This window comes from Ambystoma mexicanum, chromosome 11 (genome assembly GCF_040938575.1).
Source record: "Ambystoma mexicanum isolate Mex_15411 chromosome 11, UKY_AmexF1_1, whole genome shotgun sequence".
In the NCBI taxonomy this organism is placed as follows: Eukaryota; Metazoa; Chordata; class Amphibia; order Caudata; family Ambystomatidae; genus Ambystoma; species Ambystoma mexicanum.
The window spans coordinates 1,439,005,727-1,439,026,455 of NC_090934.1; the positions used below are offsets into that span (position 1 = coordinate 1,439,005,727).

The 20,729-nt window shown below is 47.0% G+C and overlaps 1 protein-coding gene across 4 annotated transcripts in view; it reads right to left on the reverse strand.

Moving 5' to 3' along the window:
• Positions 1 to 20,729, reverse strand: part of CHD2 (chromodomain helicase DNA binding protein 2) — a 1,289,637-nt gene that overhangs the window by 487,503 nt on the left and 781,405 nt on the right. For all 4 annotated transcript variants that reach the window (XM_069625070.1, XM_069625072.1, XM_069625071.1 and 1 more), the window contains one exon: positions 3,843 to 3,991. In XM_069625070.1, coding sequence (XP_069481171.1) covers positions 3,843 to 3,991 — 149 coding nt within the window. The remainder of the gene's footprint in view (positions 1 to 3,842; positions 3,992 to 20,729) is intronic.

Below are 20,729 nucleotides of genomic sequence, written 5' to 3' on the forward strand. Positions count from 1 at the left end.
ACAAGAAGCTATCCAGGAACGTGAGGTTGCAGCAGGTGCAGTTGTAAGTCACTCACAGGGCATACATGACCCCCGGAAGGATAGCCAGGTTTAAAAATGCTGGCATACAGACATGGCCGAAATGTGGGGAGGTCAGTGCTGAAATGATACACATGTTTTGGGCATGCCCAGAGATTTAAAACAATTCTGGGAGGAGGTGGCATGCTATATGGCAAGGAAAGAGATTAACTTGGACGTAAATACCCTATGGGCGTGTATGTTGGAGGGATTCCCCAGGCCGAATCAGCTTAGGCATGTGGGCAAACTTAAAGACCTGGCATACATACTAGCTAAGCGCAGGATAGCAATGGTGTGAAAAACTAGCCGGAGGCGGAGTGCAGAAGTCTGATGGTATGACCTGCAGAAATGGGCGAATGCAGAGACCACAGTCTGGGATGAGGCAGTGAACAGAGGTGGGGAGGAGGAAGCGAACACATTGGTGGCCTGTAAACAAATAGTAGCGACACTGTCTGGGTCTGACCAGGCAAGTCAGGAAGAAGATGGCCTTCCAAGTGGAAGGGATGGAGGTACGCCCGATGAAGAGGACTGAGAATGTTTGGAACGGTTGGTAAGGTCAAGGGGAGGGGGTGGGGGGAATAGGGGAGAAAACAAAACATGGAACTGGATGAGAGAATTGACTTGTATAATGGTGGTTGTATTATATGTTGTACATGTTGGAAATTAATAAAAATAAAAAGAAACAGTAACCCCCAGCACTCCACATAAGATGGGGTGTGCTGGAACTACAAGAGAAAAGGTAAGTAAAGTCAATTTCACTTTACTATTATTGGGAACTGTAGTTCACACAAGAAAGGGTATTTAAATCTTATGAGAAATCTGAAGGATTTCTCTGTGACACTGCACTGAAGGTGCTGTGTGTCACCATACAAAAAGTAGATGCCTGTGGAGTTTGTCAGACCCCAGAAACAGTGGAAACCCAACATCCAAATCAGGTAAAAATAAAAGAGTGAGAAAAAGGTCTCACTCACTCCAGGGTTAAAAGTACAAAGTCCTAAGTAGAGCAAAAGAGCTGGAGATCTCTAAAGGTGAAGGGAATTAGCACAGAAATGAGAATTCTCCCTAACAAATCCCGAGCATACAAAACACCTTAATCGTATTTCTGATGCTTGCATCTGCTTGAACATACTATGCATAGGCCGACATCTAGTGGAAGCTGTAGAGTATTACAGTTGTTTTCGAAACTCGAATAGGGACGTTGACAGGGTGTGCCAGTAATACTCTGGTGTGACGTCCACTGTACCCATGGTCCTTCATGTGTCGAGATCCCTCACAAAGCCCCGGTTGGGGTGGAACGTGTGGCACTTTTTTGCTCAATGAGTGTTTCTCATTTTCCATGGTTTTGTGGTTAATCTATCCAGAATCCATTAAACCGTTTTAACTTTGAAGATCGGTTGAGTGCTATGATTTATTTACTTTGCGGACGTGCAAGTATGCCTAGCTCTACCTTGAAGGATTGGGTCGTTATATATAGCACGACATTTGACAAGGTAGACAGGCCAAAGCTTTGGGCAGTGCTCAGGTCCATGGGCTGCCCTGGGGCCATACTGAAGGTTTTGATGGAAATCCACAAAGATAATGAGGCGTGTGTGCCTAGTGGTCCGGGGGGTCACTGCACAGCGTGCTTTAGGGTCGGCTGTGGAATGAGGCAGTGCTGTGTTCTAGCCCCAATCTGTTTCTGCCTCTATATTAATGGCCTCTCGGAAGGATTTGTTGACTATTATGGTGGAGTTATTGGTATTGGGGGGGTCGGGCATTTCCTGTGCTAGCTTACACGGATGACACCGTATTGCTAGCCAGGACCCCGAGAGCACTGCAGACCTTGACTAATGCGTATGCAACATTTATGAGCAATTTGGGGTTAAAAATTCACGCAAAAAAAAAATCAGATGTATTGGCATGCGTGGGCAGAAAACGGCCAGCTGCAATGCGACACATGATTTGTGCTGGAGAAGTTATCCCCAGGGTGAAGGTCTTTGATTACCTGGGGATTAGATTCTCGGAAGCCATCACGGGGAAGGCACACCTAACTAAGCAGTCTGCTAAAATGAGCCAAAAAGGGGGCATTTTTCACTTCATGTCCCGTTGTGAGGGTCAACCGCTTGAAGTGGTATCTAAGATATATGTCACACAATCAAAGGCAGTTCCATTATATGGGGCTCCATTGTGGGGTTTCCAGAAGGCTGGTGAGTTACAAGTCAAGGATAATATATTTGAGGAGATTATTAGGAATCCGCAACTCTTCAGCATGCACTGCTATTCATAGGGAATTGGGCCTGGAATTTTGGGAGGATCAGTGGGCATTGGCCCCTATACTCTTCTGGGTTCAGTTATGGGCAAATGCTCATGCCTCTCTGTCACTTCATCATTAGTTCTGTTTTGGAGAGGACGGGGTGGCAAAAAATGTTGTGACTGGACTATATTGCAAAAGCCTTAGGAGAGGACAATTTAAGTTTTCTTTTTCCCTCCAGCAGCTCTCCTATCCAAACCAGAGGCGAATGGGTATAAACTTGTTCTGGGTGAAGTGTTTGCCAAGCAGAGAATACTTCTGGAGTATGAACATAATCCTGGCAAATTGCATGTAAAGATTAGCCGGCTCTTTGTGATTCAACCGTATTTAATATGGGGTGTCCAGAAAAAAAGACTGTTGGCTAATCACTCGGGCAAGGTTCGACCGTCTCCTCTTACGAGGGAACACCGCGAACTGGAAAGGTTATCCGGATTCTGCTGCCTGCCCGGTGTGTGGGTATAGTACTGAAAATTTGCCACATCTGTTAATATTTTGCCCGGGGTACACCGGGATATAGAGGGCAACATTAATTCCAGTTCTTAGGGTGTCTAAGATTCGCCATTACACAGAAGCTATTTTATTTCTTTTAAGTGCAGATGCTGTTCTGGTTACATGGGCATTACTTTCCTATCTGAAAAGAGTGATGTATTTTAGGAAGGGGATACACTAAGGATTCAGGGTGAGGAATGCCGTTGATCCCTATGTTGAGTTGTTTTGAATAGGGCATATTGTTTTTAGACATGTTCATTGTGGTTCTTGTGGATGCTCTTAAAGGATGGGTTTTATTAAATGTATTATGTTGCCTTTGTGTTTTATGGATTTTTGGAATCTGAAATAAACTTTTTTGACTCGAGATATATATATATCTTAATATTTCTGTGGCTTGTACCTGCTTAGAATCACATGCTTTGCATGGGGCACCATCTAGTAGTTGGTGCTGAGTATTACATCTTGTTTTTCGAGTTTGAAAAGGAGCATCAACATGGGTGTATCCGTCACTATAGTATAGGCTGCCATCTAGTGGTTAGCTCTGAGTATTGCACTGTTATTCCCATAAGCAGAAAAGGTGCGTTGACCGAGGCGTTTGTGCCACACTATCTCTACCTTACATGCGCAAATCTAAGGATGTTGACGCAGGAGTTATCATGGGTGCCTGCAAACATAGGGTAAGGCTAGTGTACTACTCTCCAAATCAACCACTAGATGGAGACCTATGCAACACATGTGAATCTAAGCAGATTCACAAGCCTCAGAAATGTATACATGTTTTTTCTTTGGCTATCTGGATTAATTGTACTTCACTGCCAGCCCTCCTCACTCCCTGGAGTTGAACTTGGCGGACATGTTAAAGCTAACTTCTATACAGATGTATAGTTGAACTTTTAAGGTGGAATTTGCGATTCACCTTTGGGTTAAATGATTGCACAGCCCATCTCCTTCTTACTTTCATACAAAGCAACCCATTCCCTGTCATCCTATAAATGCTGATACTTACTTGGAACTTCCAGAATTGTTATCCAGCACAGTCCGGCCAGTTGTATCCATACGCTGGATAACAAGATGGTCCAGAACCATCTTCTTCTTGGCACGTTCAATGATTTCCTCTTCCACTGTTCCTTTAGTAACTAAGCGGTAGATGTTAACCTTCAAAACAAACAAACATTAAACAGACTTGCACAATTTGAAAAGTCTTGAACATTTAATCATTCAGCGCTCAAATATATTGACATGTTGATATCTGGAAGCCATGTAACTGTTTTGGCCTGGGCTAATATAGATGTAGGGTCACCTGCAATTCTCAGTATACCTGAGCGCCAGGCATCATTTGAGAATTGCTAGTTACCTGAAACTGGCAGGACTGTCCCTCAATGAGGTGGGAGTGAATAATGACCAGAACAGTGCTACCTATAGACTGTGGTGAAAGTGAGGGTCAAATGAGCTTTTACGAAGTCCCTGAGATTAATACAGGAAATACAAGTGGTAATGACTCTCCCCTGCCACATTTGTCTGATATTATAGTGGCAGAGGGGTCCTTTTGGCACTTCTCTGGATAATGATTCAGTGACAAATGGGTCCAGCTCCTTAACAACGCCCTGTATGGACACTAAGGATTTAAATAACACTATGAGCCCACTTATAACATCTGCCATAAATACCACTATTGATGGATCACACGATTCACCCGATTGTGGATGGAAAGAATGGTCATGATGTGAATGATTCTGCCAAATCAGGTTACTTGGGCAAACAAAGATAGTCAAGAGTCACATTCGAAGATCATTTTTTTCATGATTTTTGTGAATCCGTAGAAAGAGAATATATCAAAGCTTTGCTAAATAACAATGGTAAACATAGTATTCCCACCATGGAAAGGTCACATGCGGATTGGATGTTTACACCAAACCCCCATATACCACATACACTCATGCAAATCAGTCTAGGCAGGAACGAGGCCCAACAAATCAAACCACTTTGTCTCCACGACACCTTGTGGTACAATCTTTGGTTCGATTGCATGACAATATTCGCTCAGAAACCTTGAAGAATGGTGCTTACCTTTTAAGGATGTTACAATGCAAACTGTTGGAAACTACAATTGCATATAAATGCTAATTAATAATTGGGCAGTGGAAGAATTGATCAATTGAGTCATGTTGGGAGAGAGCAACCTGCTGTTGTTGATGAAGGTGTTGTGAGAGACACGTGTGATTGTGTGCAAGAAGGAGCAAATAAGGAGATCCCTCAAGTCTGGTTACGTAGTAAGGTGGTGCAGTGTATGAACCTTAGTAATATATCGGGACACAGTCTATCAAGTCCCCACTGCACAACCATCTATGTGCGAGGAGCTACCTTTAGACAGGCAGTGAATGCTAACAACGAACTGTCATTCGTGGAGCTACCGGTGACCGATAATGATCATGGCAATACTAGAGGTACTGTTGAGGCACCAACAGTTTGTACTTCTACAAGACAAAAGATTGCTAGGAAGAAGAAGCAGAAGAAACCACGGGGGCAAACAAATGTGGTTCAAGGATGTTTTTAAGAAACTTGAACGTTGAAAGTAACAGTATCATGTTAATTCCGGGAGAAGGAGTACGATGGTGGGGACATACCATCACAATCGGCTCCTTTGGGGGCAGCTTCAAAATGTAAGAAAAAGAAAAAGGGCAAGACAAATGGTGCAGCGCCACTGGAGATTGAACCAAAACCTGAAACATGTTGTTCCAAAGAACACTGACTAAACAGCTTCCAACCAATACATCTTCCATAGTGCCTTTCTTGAAGAAGGCGCAGGGTAATGCAGATTTCTCTAATAAAGACTGCAAAGAAGATAATACTGCAAACACGTCTGTAGCATCATACTTGTTAAAATTGACCACCCACTTGCCGATGGAAGTTGAAGATATGGATGGTAGACTGTAGCGAAAAAATCCTTAAAAACAGGAAGGAGTTGAAGGGTGCAAATGACGTTTAGAGAAGGAAACAAGTTTGTTACGAGAAACGTGTATTACATGTAAATTCTCGTCAAAGTGCACCATGTGTAACTGTACCGATGTGGGTCCGCAAACAAGGGACTCATCTAATATGTGGATGTTAGGCTTTGAAAGCATCTTTAAGGATGTCAACTGTCCAGTTTATGATCGCTCAATGATTCTATCGATAACGGCCTTAAGAATAATTGAGTCACGAGATATCGATTAGGTTGAGTTTGTGGACTAGCCTAGATTGGATTCTGTCGTTTCGCATATACGATCTGGGCTTGTCTACAACCTCATACTTGATCAAGCCTAGTCTTTTTTATCAATGGGCATCAACACCTTCCCTTCAGTACCCAACCCTAGGCAACATAAAATATAACAGATTTGGGGTAGAAGCAGTCTGTAAATGGTGATAAATTTGGTCCACTGCTTCCATGTACCATAAATGCAGGGACTACTATAAAGGTAGAATTCATTTTTTTGAGAAATACGACCCACTTCAGAGTCCCACCCCCCACGCACTTTTTGCTGGGCTCTTGGATGTTTGACCAGTTCTTCTGAGTGAGTGGGAACCTTTTTCCACACTCACTCAGTCTTTGACTCTGCCTCTTGGAACCTTTTTCTACCCTTTTGGTTGTATCATTTTGGAGTCATGCTTTCCTCCAACCTTTAAGGCATCTGCAATGTATTATTGCAGCACACAGCACTTTCTGTGGAGTGTTGCTGGGAGCTTCTTGAGCTGTCCTTTATATTTTCCTTGTGATAACAGCCATTACCAAGGACAGGGGGACACTTTATCCTACCAGACCTATTTTGTGGAATCGGCACACCCCACCTTATGTGGAGTGGCGAGGGGACACAATGCATCCTTTTTTCTACTTCCCCTATAACTTTCTAGTTACAGTGACTAGTTCATCTCAGTGGTGGTGGCAGTGGAGGATTTCTACTGACTTTTTGTGAACTTTACATGCACACTGCGATAAAGGACACATTGGTCACCATTGACCTAAAACGGATGCTGTTCTTTTTTTATTTTTAAAGCCAACTCTTGCGGACTTGTCCTTCCTTGAGCCTTCTTCTACCTAGGTTGGCGGGGGAGGTCCTGCTATGTCTTTTGTCTTTGGTGGGCCTCATTGCGAAAGCCCACCAGTGCTCTCTGCATGCCCAAAATGACAGGAAGTGGGGGAGGTGACCAAAATTCCCCTGCTCATTGTCCTGCAGTGTGTCTGCCTGGATCCAGTTTGAACTGGAAGGTTGGCTGTCCTTTTGGACATTTCATCCCCAAGTTTTGCATAAAGGCTTGAATGATGATTGGTGAATACCAATGGATTTCCTGCATAACAGGCAAGGGTCCTGGAGCAGAATGCTGAGTCGACCAAAGGAAAGAATCAGAAGAAGATCTGCAGCCACTTCCAGAGACCGCCAGTGACTGCCGAGTAACTGCTGCTGCTCCAACCTGCTCTTCTGCTGGACAGGAAAGATCCAGAATGGACGTCTTCCTCCCCTAGACTGGTGGACCTAACCAGTCGAGACCAGCTACATTTTGAGCCGTCACTCGAAGAGCTGCAACCGTTCTGGGATGCATTTCCTCAATAACCTGGGACCTGGACCAATTTGCTGTGCATCGTTTCCTGAACTGCGGTTTCGTCTGGAACCTTACAGGCATCCCTCTGGGCTTGCGCAGTGACCCTTTCCCACTCTGAGAAGCTTCCTCTTCCACTTCAGGGACCTGTAACTATTTATCCAGCGTTGGTATCTTTCATGGATTCACATGCTGTAAATATTTCCCCCGTCATCAGGCTGGGAAACCTCAGTAACTTTAACTTTGCATTTTCCTATTGACACTTTGGCACCTTAGGTGCCTATCAACGTCCTTTTTGGGTGCTTTAGGCCCCACCAATAGGACGTCAGGTATAAATAGCCCCGCCCCGCGGCTTCCCTTCAGATTGTAACCTCTAAAGTAGAGAGAACCCGAAACCAGATTTGCCTGCAGGGGTGGCCAGCGGGCGCATGTGAATCCATGAAAGATACCAATGCTGGAGAAATGGAGTTCCAGGTAAGAAACTACTCCGTTCTCCAGCATTGGAACTTTCATGGATTCACATGCTGTGAATAGATTACATAGTAGTACAACCAATGTGTGACGGTGTGTCACAGGCAAACCAACAAACATTACTCAATCACATATATGAGACAACAAATCCATCAAGTGATAAAAGCACATAGAAAAAACCCTGAAGCTGTGGGGCCTACCTTATTGAAACAGGCGTTGGAGGACCGCACGCCCCACCTGCTCATCTTCCACATGTTGCTGCCCCAGGCAGTAATGCCTGGTGAAGGAATGCGGCACCGCCCAGGAGGCTGCCTGGCAAATGTCCACCAGCGGTATCCGAGACCGCAAAGCTGCTGACTAGCGAGATCCAGGGCGTAGGAGGTAGCATATGCAACACCCAGAAAGAGGTAAATGAGGAAATCCTTAAGTTTTACAGACACTTGTATGAGGACACGGGGGAGGATATGGGTCAAGACATACTAGACACATTGGGGGACATTGAGCTGCCCACCTTAGATGATCTAGAGCGCTCTGAGTTGGACGCACCCGTCACCTCAGATGAGCTGGAGGTAGTGATTCGGAACTTGCCCACTTGCAAGGCGCCGGGTTCGGATGGGCTGCCCAGCGAGTTCTACAAAACATACCAGCAAGAGTTGCTCCAGCCACTGCTTGCCACTTTCAACGAGGCCTATGAGAAGGGAGAACTCCCGTTGTCTCTCCGTGAGGCCGTAATCATCCCACTCTTGAAACCAGGCAAGCCGGCCGTGGAGTGCGGGTCTTACAGACCGTTGTCCATGCTCAATCAGGACAGCAAAATACTCACAGCGATGCTGGCTAATAGACTGAAAAGGGTGATTAAGAAACTGATACACCCAGATCAGACGGGATACGTTCCAGGCAGGAACATCACCGACAACCACCGGAGGCTACACCATGTCATGGACCAAACTGAGGAGGACACGGGCGAGCTGGCCATAGTGTCGTTAGACGCGGTCAAGGCCTTCGACTCGGTACGATGGCCCTGGCTGAAAGCAGTCCTGAAGGGGTATGGAGTGGGACCCGGATACCTCAGATGGGTACAGTTGTTTTACAGCACCCCGATGGCGAGGGTCAAGACAGGGTCCACGGTCTCAGATTCTTGGCAACTGGGCAGGGGGACCAGACAGGGATGTCCCTGGTCACCGATGCTATATATACTGGCACTGGAGCCGCTGGCAATATGCCTGCGTCAACAATATGGGGAGGTGGGCATAAACACGGCCAGCGGAGAGCATTTGATATCATTATATGCGGATGATATGCTCCTTTATTTACGCTATCCAGAAGAAAACCTACAGTACGTCCTAGAGGTGATAGAACGGTACGCCATCCTCTCCGGTATATCGGTGAACCCTGGAAAGTCCAGCCTGTTCCCTTTGGGTAGATATAGGAATGTCCCGGTGCAGAGACTGCCTGTTCTGCTGATACCATGGCAGCCCGTAACATTTAGGTATCTGGGAATAAACATTTACCACAAGATCGAGACAGAACACAAGCACAACACGGAAAAGGCGTTAGAGGGGATTGGGAACAGTATGGTATTTTGGTCCAGACTGCCCCTGACCATGATGGGGAGGGCGGCCTTGCTCAAGATGGTGGTCCTGCCTAGACTCTTGCACTTTTTTACAAACGTCCCGTTTCTGATACCCAGAAGCCTATTCGCGAAATTTCACAGCGTGTGTAGGGGTTTTGTGTGGGGCAGCTCTAGGAATAGGGTGGCTCTGTGGAAGCTCCAGAACCCGTGCGACAGGGGGGGATAGGCCTGCCTAACTTCGAACTCTATTACCTGGCGGGGCAGCTGCAGTACGTGGCCAGGTGGCTCTCGACTGAAGATTCGGCGGAAGCCAGGCTCCTGCGCGAAGATACGGCCGCATACTTTCTGATGGAAGTGGTGTGGTTGGGCAGAGATAAACTGGTGGTCATGGGGCGGTTACTGAGGTTGGGCTGGGAGATCTGGCACAGGACATGGAAGATTGGGGGGGACTCGGAACCATACTCCCAGCAGGCCCCTTTGGTGGCTGTATGTGGGAGCGACTCCCAACTACTTGAATCGGTCCGCAGATACTGGGAAAAGGTAGGCCTAGCCACCCTCGGGGACATATGGCAGGATGGGGAGGCGGTGGACTTTCAGCGGCTGCAGAAAGAGACGGGAGTACATGGTGGCCAATATATAACCTACACTAGGCTGGTGAAAAAGACTAGAGAAAGATGGCCGGAGACAGTGCTCGCGGAGGATCCAGATGCCTCCCTGGAAACCATGTACGATGCATCGGAGGGCGGGCACAAAATATCGAGGATATATGAGCTCCTGCGGGCAAGGAAGGAGTTGCCCCAATTGAGACAAGATTGGGAGGAGGAGGTGGGAGGACCCATGACGGATGGGCAGTGGGAACGGGCCCAGAGGTACCATAAAAAGGTGTCCCGTAACGCGAGATTCCAACAACTTCAGTTGTATGTTACCCACAGGGCTTATTTAACCCCCGGGAAGATTGCAAAGTTTGGGGGATCAGCTACACAGCAATGCCCCAGGTGTGGGGAGGTGAACGCGGGACTGCTACACATGTTTTGGGCTTGCCCGGAGGTGCATAGATTTTGGAATGAGGTCAAGACGAAACTGGCTGGCGGGGGGGTAGTGCTGGATGTGGAATCGGCCTGGTCATGCTTGCTTGGACTATTCCCTAGACCCCGGCATTTGAAACACATAAGCAAGATGAAGGACCTGGCCTATGTCTTGGCCAAACGCAGGATCGCCATGGGCTGGAAGGCGGCCCATAGACCCAGGGTGGAGGTGTGGTGGACAGACCTCTTGAGATGGGCGGAAGCTGAATCTGTAGTCTAGTTTGAAGCGGTCACCAGGGGGGGCGAAGAAGAAGTAGGGCCCTTGTTGGCCTGGCGGCAATTGGTGGCCTCGTTGGCAAACCCTCACCAGGGTGACAACGAAACAGAGGACCCGATTGATGGCAGTCTAGGTAGTGTGCCACCCAGTGATGTTCCCGTAAATGATTTGTGAGAACTGGCTCTAGTTTAAAGGGGGAGGGGGGAGTTGGGGAGTTTGAAAATGTGTTGCAATATGATGCTTTCTATGTTTTGAAACGGTTGTAGTGTGTTTGTTTGACCTTAAAAAATAAAATAAAAATATATTAAAAAATAAAAAAACCTAGAAATCGGTGCCAAATGCACCTTAATGGATGACGAGGTCAGGCCCCCTTTCGCCAAGTGTAACGGGTACGGGAGAACCTGCGCCAGAGAAACGTTCAAAGGTTCAACCCCAGGATGACCCTTCCACCATTCACAGGATCTCGTCCATTCATGACCATACGAGACATTTGTGGAAGGCGCCCTCGCTGCCTCCAAAATTCGTCGACACACTCAGGATATTCCTACATGACCGAACTCGGGAGTGGTCAGGAGTCACGCCGAAAGGCTGAGACACACCGGATCGTGATGCCACACCCTGCCGCCGTCCTGAGACAGGAGATCCAGATCCACTCCCAACCGAATCGGCTCTTCCACCGCTAGATGAAGTAGATCTGAGAACCTTGTCTGCCTGGCCCAGAACAAGGCCACCAGAATCACTCGGCACTGGTACTTCCGAATCCAATGGATGGTCTTCCAAATGAGCGGGAACAGGGGAAACGCATACGCAAAGAGACCCATCCACAGAATGAAAAAGTGTCCCCCAATGACTCGGGATGAGCCCCTCTGCTGGCGAACTGCAGACACCACTTGCTTTCCCTTATAGCAAAAAGATACCACAGAGGATGCCCCCAAGCCGGAAGATCCTTGACACCTGCTGCTCTTTCAGCCTCCACTCGTACAGCTGACTGGCAGCCCTGCTGAGCACGTCTGCTTGAACATTCAGAACTCCGGGCAGATGGAAAGCGACCATGCTGGTCCCTTGAGCGAGAGCCCAACGCCAAACGTCCTGCGCCTCCTTTGACAGGACTATGGAATGTGTGCCCCCCTGTTTCCTTAACTAGAACATCGTGGTGGTATTGTCCGTTATCACCGATCCGCGGAAGAAACTACTTTAAGGCCCAGTGCACCACCCTCAACTCGAGCACATTGATGTGTAACAGTCTCCACCCAAGACCACTGGCCCATAGTCTCCACCCAAGATCATATGCACCTGTGAGCCATTGAGGTGTGCCCCCCACCCTACCTGGGGGGCGACCGCCACAATCGTAAACTGGAACCCCCGGATCCAGCAAGGGCATTCACCTTACAAGATTGGTCATGCACGTCCACCAGCGAAGGGCGTCCACCAGACTTATGCCGACCACAACTTGTCTGACCACAATCCTCGACTCTGGACCATCTGTCCACAAGGAACTCCTGCACCGGCCTCATGAACAGGGGGCAATTGGGCAGAAGAGGGATACACAATGCCATGGCCCCCAACAGCGACGTGTAACCTCGGACCAAGACCACTGCGCCCTCTTTCCACTCGCTTGCCTTGGCCCGCAACTTTTCCACATGCTCGCTGGAATGCTTCACCAGATTTTGCCTGGTAAGAAACTGCACCCAGAGAAACACCAACTCTCTGGACAGCATCAAATATGATTTGTCGAAGTTGACGGCGAATCCCAGCCGTTGCAAAAGCCGCATGGTCGCCACGAGAAACTCTCGTGCCCTTCCCTGTGACGAACCCCTCACCAACCAATCGTCCAGGTAGGGGTACACATGATGACCTTCCCTCCGGAGGAAGGCCGCCACCGGCGCCTGACATTTCATGAACGTCCTGGGGGACGACTTCAGGCCAAACGCGAGGACCCGAAACTGATAGTGTTCCTCTCCGACCACAAAATGCAGGAACTTGCGGAACTTCCGCCACATAGGGATGTGAAAATAGGCATCCTGCAGATCCGACGACGCCAGGAACTCGCCCGGCTGCACTGAACGGATTAAATCTTGAAGGGTGAGCATCTTGAACTTCAGGTGTTGCAGATTCTTGTTCAACGCCCGAAGATCTACAATAGGCCTCCACTTGCCATTGGGCTTTTTCACAACAAAGTACCGGGAGTAAAGCCCTTGGCCCCGTTCCGCAATCAGAAATGGTTCTATCGCCACTTTTCTAGCATGAGAACCACCTCCTGCCGCAGGATTGGAAGATGCAGCTGCAGCACCGGCGGAATAGGGATCCGAGGACGCCGGAACTCCAGCGAGTGGCCAAGACACACTGTGTCTAGCACTCAGCGATCTGATGTTATCCTTCGCCACTCGTCGACGTGGATGACAACCCTGCCCCCCAGCAGATTGGCCATATCGCAGTCATTGTTGAGTTTTAGTTTGCCGCCCCTTAGCCACAGAGAACTGCAAACTCTTCTTTTGCTGAGCCTGCAAGTCCCGGACTTTCTGCATCGACTGGACAGATCGGGGATACCCTTGCGATGAGTAGCTGGCGCGCACGTAACCTCGATCTCTGGTGGAGAGGCTCCACAGAAAACTCAAAAGGATCAAAAAGAGCGCCCACTTTGCAAGGAACCCAAGGATTTAGCGGTTTCCGTATCCTCTTTCATCCTTTTCAAGGCCTAATCAATTTTCTCGCCGTACAAGTGTTCGCCCTCACAGGGCATGTCGATGACCTTATATTGGACCTCCGGGCGAAAGTCAGTGCACTTCAAACAGGCCTGCAGCCGGAGCACTACTCCATTGTTAATCTGTTTAAAACCTGACTCTGCCAGGTCCACCGCAATATTTATGCTGTGGTTGGAGGCCTCCTCCCCCTCAAGCTCCAACAGCATTGCTTCCTTTCGGTGTTGCTCCGGCAGATGTTAAAGAATTGGGGACAGCCGATGCCACATTTCACGATCATATCTGGCCATGATCACCAAGGAATTTACAGCCTTCACAGTCATAGCCCCTACCGTCAAGACCTTCTTTCCAAAAGTGTCCTGCTTCCTGGCCTCACTGTCTGGAGGCGTAACACATTTATGTTGGCTCCTGGACTTAAGGCTGGCAGCCGCTGACACCACTGACTCGGGCGTGGGCTGCCACACCAGGCATCTAGGGGTAGACTCCGGAGTCTTGAATTTATGTTCAAGGCGACCCTTCACAGCCGGTTCTGAAAACGAGTGGCGCATCGTGCGCAGGCCCTCCTGCCACACGTGGTCGAGAATCGGCACAGAGAAGACCGCCTTCCTCCGTTTGCCCATATGGTTGAAGATGAAGCAGTCCTTAAGTTCCTCTTCAGGCGCCAGCACAAACTCCAGACATGCTTTCGACATTATGGTGTGTAACGCCCCAATATCATCCGGAGGCGATGGTCGAGTCGGACTACAGGGCTGCTCCACCTCTGCGTCCGTGTCCCATGCGTCATCTCTCGTCGGTGACGACGACGATGCAGTAGAAAGGGTGTCCCGTGGAAAACTCTCAGGGTCCGAATCAGGTAGCTCGTCTTCTTCAGGATGAGATTGTGGACGGACCAACCCCACCGGCAATGGCAACTTCCTAGGCACCTCACCAGGCAACACCTCGACCACCGGCACCGCTGGACTCTTAGGAGGGGGCATCCTCGCATCCAGTTGCCCCAACAAAGATTGAAGCGTAGACAGCACTTGCAGCGACAGCAGAGTTTGCGGGTTAACCAACGGATAAAGGGGCAGCCCAGCCCCCATTCCACTCGACGTCGAAGGCCTCACACTCTGCAAACCCAGAGCTGACGGGTCAAACACCTGCTCCTGTTCCTCCTCCATTTCTGAAGAAACAGAAAATGTAGCTGGATCTTGCTGCAAAATGTTCTCAGGAAGGATAGACTCAAAGGTGGCATACTGCCACGCCCCACCCGTCGTCAACATCCCTTCCGATTCCATCTGTGACGACAGCAGTGGACCACTATCGGTCAGCATCGTGGATGGCGCTGATGACACCACTGTCGACAACGGGACCGTAGATTGCAGCACTACCGTCGATGACAGAACAACCATCGATGAGCTCGTCGTCGGACCCACATCCCCTGGCTTCGATTTCCTCGGGGACCTGGATTTTTTGCAAGAACCGGACCGGTGCTTCGAAGGCTCCCGGCTGGATGAAGACCTGTGATGGTCCCTGGACGACAAGTGCTTCGACCAAGACTCCTTCGGTTTCACCGGGACTTTCTCCGACACCGGAGACTTCTCAGACCTACCACCAGACCCCTTGGATTTGTCTGACCGACCATGCTTGGACAACGAAGAGCTACTCGCCCCCTTCGACTGATGCAGCCTCGACGAAGACTTGCTGCCTTTCCCCACCTCCGACGCAGGCAATGCGTCCTGATGCTTCTTTGCAGGACTTCTCCGCTCTTCCCGAAGACTGGCTCCCCCGGGCTGAACCCACCTCAGAAACCAGGTACGTGCCCTCATTAAGCCAACATATGAGCCGTCGATTACGGTCTTTCAAGGTCTTCTTCAAAAACTCCCGACATATCTCGCAGGTATCTGCCGAGTGATGTGGGTAGAGACAGTAAAGACAGTCCATATGACCATCCCCTTCGTACACCTTTTTCAAGCCGCAGGTAGCACAAGGCCGAAAAAGAGACTTCTTTTGGGCTACAGACGAAATGCTAGCCCACGAACCAAACACACGTGCAAAAACACGAAGAAACACAAGGTGATCCCAACAGTTTGGAGACGGTTGAAATTTGAAGGGACGCCGCGGGGGCGGGCTATCTATACCCGACGTCCTATTGGTGGGGCCTAAAACACCCAAAAAGGATGTTGATAGGACACTAAAGTGTCAAAGTTTTCCATAGGAAAACGCTAAGTTAAAGTTCAGTACAAAAAAGAAGGTGGGTGAGGCGCGCACTCCCGGTCCTGGTCAATTAAACCTGTTGCACAAAATAAGTAGCTGGGTCACATCCCAAAATGGACAAATATACACAGGGTTAGATCCCTTCTGCTGCAAATCAGGTACTCAGTATTAACAGGGTTAGATCCCTCGGCTGCAGTTCTGTGGTCTGTAGTTGTTCTCCTCCTAGCGCTTTCCTATCTCAAATAATCATCAGAGAGGCTGATAAGCAGGTGTGTCTAATTAGACTCAAAGGATTCTGGTAGCTGCAGTGAAAAAGTTTTTTTCTGTTCAGGTGACCAGCAACCGACACCCCTCCAAAGCACAAGTCCTTCCCAAATTTGGGGGAGGGGAGAGAACCATCTTTATGATTCTCCAAAGTGGGGCACAGTCACCCCGTGGCGCTGCCTCTGGAGCCCGGGACTCCCATAGCATTCAGTACAAAAAAGAAGGTGGGTGAGGCGCGCACTCCCGGTCCTGGTCAATTAAACCTGTTGCACAAAATAAGTAGCTGGGTCACATCCCAAAATGGACAAATATACACAGGGTTAGATCCCTTCTGCTGCAAATCAAGTACTCAGTATTAACAGGGTTAGATCCCTCGGATGCAGTTCTGTGGTCTGTAGTTGTTCTCCTCCTAGCGCTTTCTTTCTGGGGGAGGGGAGAGAATCATCTTTGCAACAGGTTTATTTGACCAGGACCGGGAGTGCGCGCCTCACCCACTTTCTTTTTTGTACTGAATGCTATGGGAGTCCCGGGCTCCAGAGGCAGCGCCACGGGGTGACTGTGCCCCACTTTGGAGAATCATAAAGATGGTTCTCTCCTCTCCCCCAAATTTGGGAAGGACTTGTGCTTTGAAGGGGTGTCGGTTGCTGGTAACCTGAACGAAAAAAAACGTTTTCACTACAGCTACCAGAATCCTTTGAGTCTAATTAGACACACCTGCTCAACAGCCTCCCTGATGATTATTTGAGATAAGAAAGCGCTAGGAGGAGAACAACTACAGACCACAGAACTGCAGCTGAGGGATCTAACCCTGTTAATACTGAGTACCTGATTTGCAGCAAGGGATCTAACCCTGTTAATACTGAGTACCTGATTTGCAGCAGAAGCGATCTAACCCTGTGAATATTTGTCCATTTTGGGATGTGACCCAGCTATGTATTTTTTGTAACAGGTTTATTTGACCAGAACCGGGAGTGCGCGCCTCACCCACTTTCTTTTTTGTACTAAGTTAAAGTTACTGAGGTTTCCCAGCCTGACGACAGGGAAATATTCACAGCATGTGAATCCATGAAAGATCCAATACTGGAGAAGTCTGCTGTGCGACAACCGTCGCTGAACCGTAGCCTCTGTCGAGTCCAAACGAGCCAGTATCGTGAAGATCGTCAGCTGGGCGTCCCATCACAAGAAGCCGACTGTCTGCTCCCGCCAAAAGTTCTTTTTTCAGCCGCCAGGCCAAGAATCCAAACAGGAGTTGCTGTCACCTCACTGTGGGGACACATCAGTAACAACATCTTTCTTCAGAAAAGGTACGGTCCTGCTGCTAGGTGCTTACCTGCATGCTTGCTGTGTTGATCTGTGCTCCTCCTGAGCTTCTTGAGACACTTTGGGGAGGACAACCCAATAGTGTTCTCCCAGGCCTAAGGACATCGGTCCTTTAGGTTAAAATTCTTCAGAGGGTCCACCTGACCTCCCTGAACAGTCTTTTCACTAAACATTTTACATAACTGTAACACTGAAGAATCCGGCAAAATTTGACAACTTTGACAGCATGTCTTTCTTTGTTCTTCTGCCCATGGGCCTGGTCAGCCAGTGTAACAACTGACTAGAAAGTCCAGACCTATCTGGGGATGAGTGTCTCAAACTGTAGGCTGCCTAAAGGTTACTTACCAGTATCTTAGTTGTATTACATTGAATGTTAAATATTTGATTTGCTAACTTGGATGCTACTCAGACTACTTACCAGTATATCGCCTAAGAATCTACTATTGAATTGAGTAATGCTTAAAAAATGACTTACTGTATACATGTGAATATGTTTACTTGTTATTCTAGCAATATGTTAGTTGCCTTAGTGTTTATAATAAATAACACCTTTTTGTTAAATAAAACTACAGCGTGTAACAGTATTCTTGACTATAGGTGTGCCCTGAGGCCTTTGTACTTCCCTACAGCCCTTCCCCCTCCTGGACTAAGCTTGGCTGCTCGATCATAGCTACCAAACCTTTTGGGTAGTTCAAGTCAAATTAAAAGTTGGGAGTCCTGTACTCCTAAGAGTGAGTCATCTATAGACCTACCGTAAGTGGACTTAGTAAAACTCCCTAACAAATACCCATAAAGTTGCAATAAATCGCTGCAAAAACCTAAACCAAATGTTAGAACCTTATGGGGATGATTGATCATGGCTCCCGGGTAATTTCGGGAACAAGTCTCAAACCAGACCTATGATTTCTTGTTCCCAACAATGCTAATTTGTTGATATTGTCATGTAATACTCAGGGGTACAACAGCTTTAATGGTCAGAAGGGTAGCAGATTTATTGTTCATGACTATCGAGTATTCCTCTTGCAGGACGTTTGGCTGCATGATGATATTATCGTTGATGGGTACACTTATTTTGAAAAAAGCATTTAGAGGATGACGGGGATGCCTTTCAGGGGGTCTTTTTATAGGGTTGGACAACAGTGTCTGGACCAAGGTTATCAAGTTGAAAGTGGAGTGTGACTCAGTGGTTGTAGCCAGTGCTATGTGGAATGATGTGTGTGAGACATTTATAAATATACATTGGAACCCCAAGAAACTAACTTGGAAACAACTTTCAGGCATAATTAATGATCTGCTAGAAGAATGGCTATCGTTCAGTAAGCCTTGTGAAGTTGTGATTGCTGGCGACCTAAACTGTGATTGGATAAGGGATACTGTACTGGGAAACGGGCGAGCACAAGCCAAGAACGACCTGATGTGGAATGAATTCATGAAAGAATGGGTTTTGCTTAGAGTAAATGGAAATGTGGTGGGGGACATCCCGAACGTACCAACTTGGTACAGTAATAAGAGCTCTAGTAGGATTGACTATATCTTCTTGTCTGCAAATCTAGTTATAAAGGCAGATAGATTTGATGCAATTGGGAGCAGTAGGAGTGATCCCACTCAATTGATTCTAAGAATGAACTGGACGATGGCTGTTCCCAAAAGCATGCACTCTTTGGCTGATTTTGTGAAATCTGCTTCTTGTCAGAGAATTAGGTAGGCACACCATCACTACGAAGAATTCAATTCTAATGTCAGTATCTATTACAAGAGTGTACGAAAAAGAAATCTGAAGAAGGACAGATATCAATCATAGCACAGTTCTTGCAAGATTCCTCTACTTTGTATCGTATGGTATCCAAGCTAAGATTAGATTAGGATCTGTTACCCTTTTTGTCGGAAAAACCAAAGTTCACTTATACTAGAGCAGTTACTATAAAGCAAAAATTTAGTCCATCTTTTTTGAATCTCAAAGGAGATAAAGATGCAAATTGGCTTAACAAGAGTATTGTTTTTTTTAATGTGGGAGCTGCAATTATTGCAAATATGCTCAGAGGAACTGTCAACTTTTCTCAGACAGTAATGGAGTCACCATTAAGATCAAGGAATTTATCAACTATAAATCATGCTATTTAGTGCGCGCTTTAATTTGTGTCTGTGGAAAGCTTTATATAGGCATTACTATTAGACAGTTGAGAATTAGAATAAGAGAGCATTTGGCAAGTCTGATGAGTGCTGAACCAAAATCACCACTTGCCATTCATTGGCAAGACCAACATCGCATGAGCAATAAGGATGACATCAGATTTATAGGGCTAATGAAAGCGAAGAAGGGCAAACGAGGTGGTAACCTTAAGCTTAATTTGAGGCCAATGGAATGTACACTTATTTGTTATCTGAGAAGTACTTTAGTGGGCCTGAATTGTGATCATGAGATGCATGTGTTTCTGTGAAATTTCTCTGTTATTATGTCTATGATAGATGCAGGAAAGTCATTAATTTAAAGCTTTAAATGTGCTGTTTTCTGGTAAGATTTTATTTGAGATGTAAAGCCATTCCATCTTTATTCAGATCACTAGAAGGCACCCTAAATAGAGAATCATGATCCCTGATTTATCATCTCGTACATTTATCAACATTTGACATTTTTACTAATACCGTGAACCTATACAAAGAGGCTCCAGTACCTTTTGAAGTATGACAATTGAGATTAGTAGAGCAATTGAAACTTATCGTAATTAATTTTTCTCCATTGACATTTAGAATTTCAATGGTGACATAACTAACATAATGGTGAAATCGAGTTATATATATTTTGGATATAATGTAATGATACCTTTATCTCTCGGTTGTACTTGTTTACCAATAATTGGGCAACAGGATTTTATGTGCCCATGTAGCGGTTTGGACACAACGATTTCAGGAAAGGCAATAAGTCCTATCTCGAACACTCGCTTTTTGTATCCATAAAGAATAATGGCAACACGTATTTAAACTAGATTTGATATGCAGATTATAGAATGTCTATGGCGAACAATGGATTTGTCTTGTATTAACAAAACCGACACGGATGACGCATTGTAAGATGTTTGTTTACATCTGATGTCACGCATTTTTGCGCTTGACATCATCACGTAAATTGTCTGATTTCCCACGGCTCACCGCGGAAGGAAGTCCCTTTCCTAATGGAGAGGCCAAGTGCGCGGGATTGATCCAGAGACTGTAATCATTTAATAGGTAAGGAACATTAACAGAGCTTTTCACTGAGCGTGGGGTCTCTTATCTGAATATGTAGTGACACTGGGAGTGTTACGTGTCACGGGATTAAGGTCAAATTGAATATACATAATATGTATACTTCATAGGTTACTGGGTCTCGATTTATTTAAGACGCATCTCAAAATCGAGAGGAGAATATGTGTGTAATTATTGCGTAGGAATGGCGCTATTTAAAGCGAGAAGCCATTGGCTGTTTCTGCAGCCTTGGCACATATATACACATGTTGTAGTA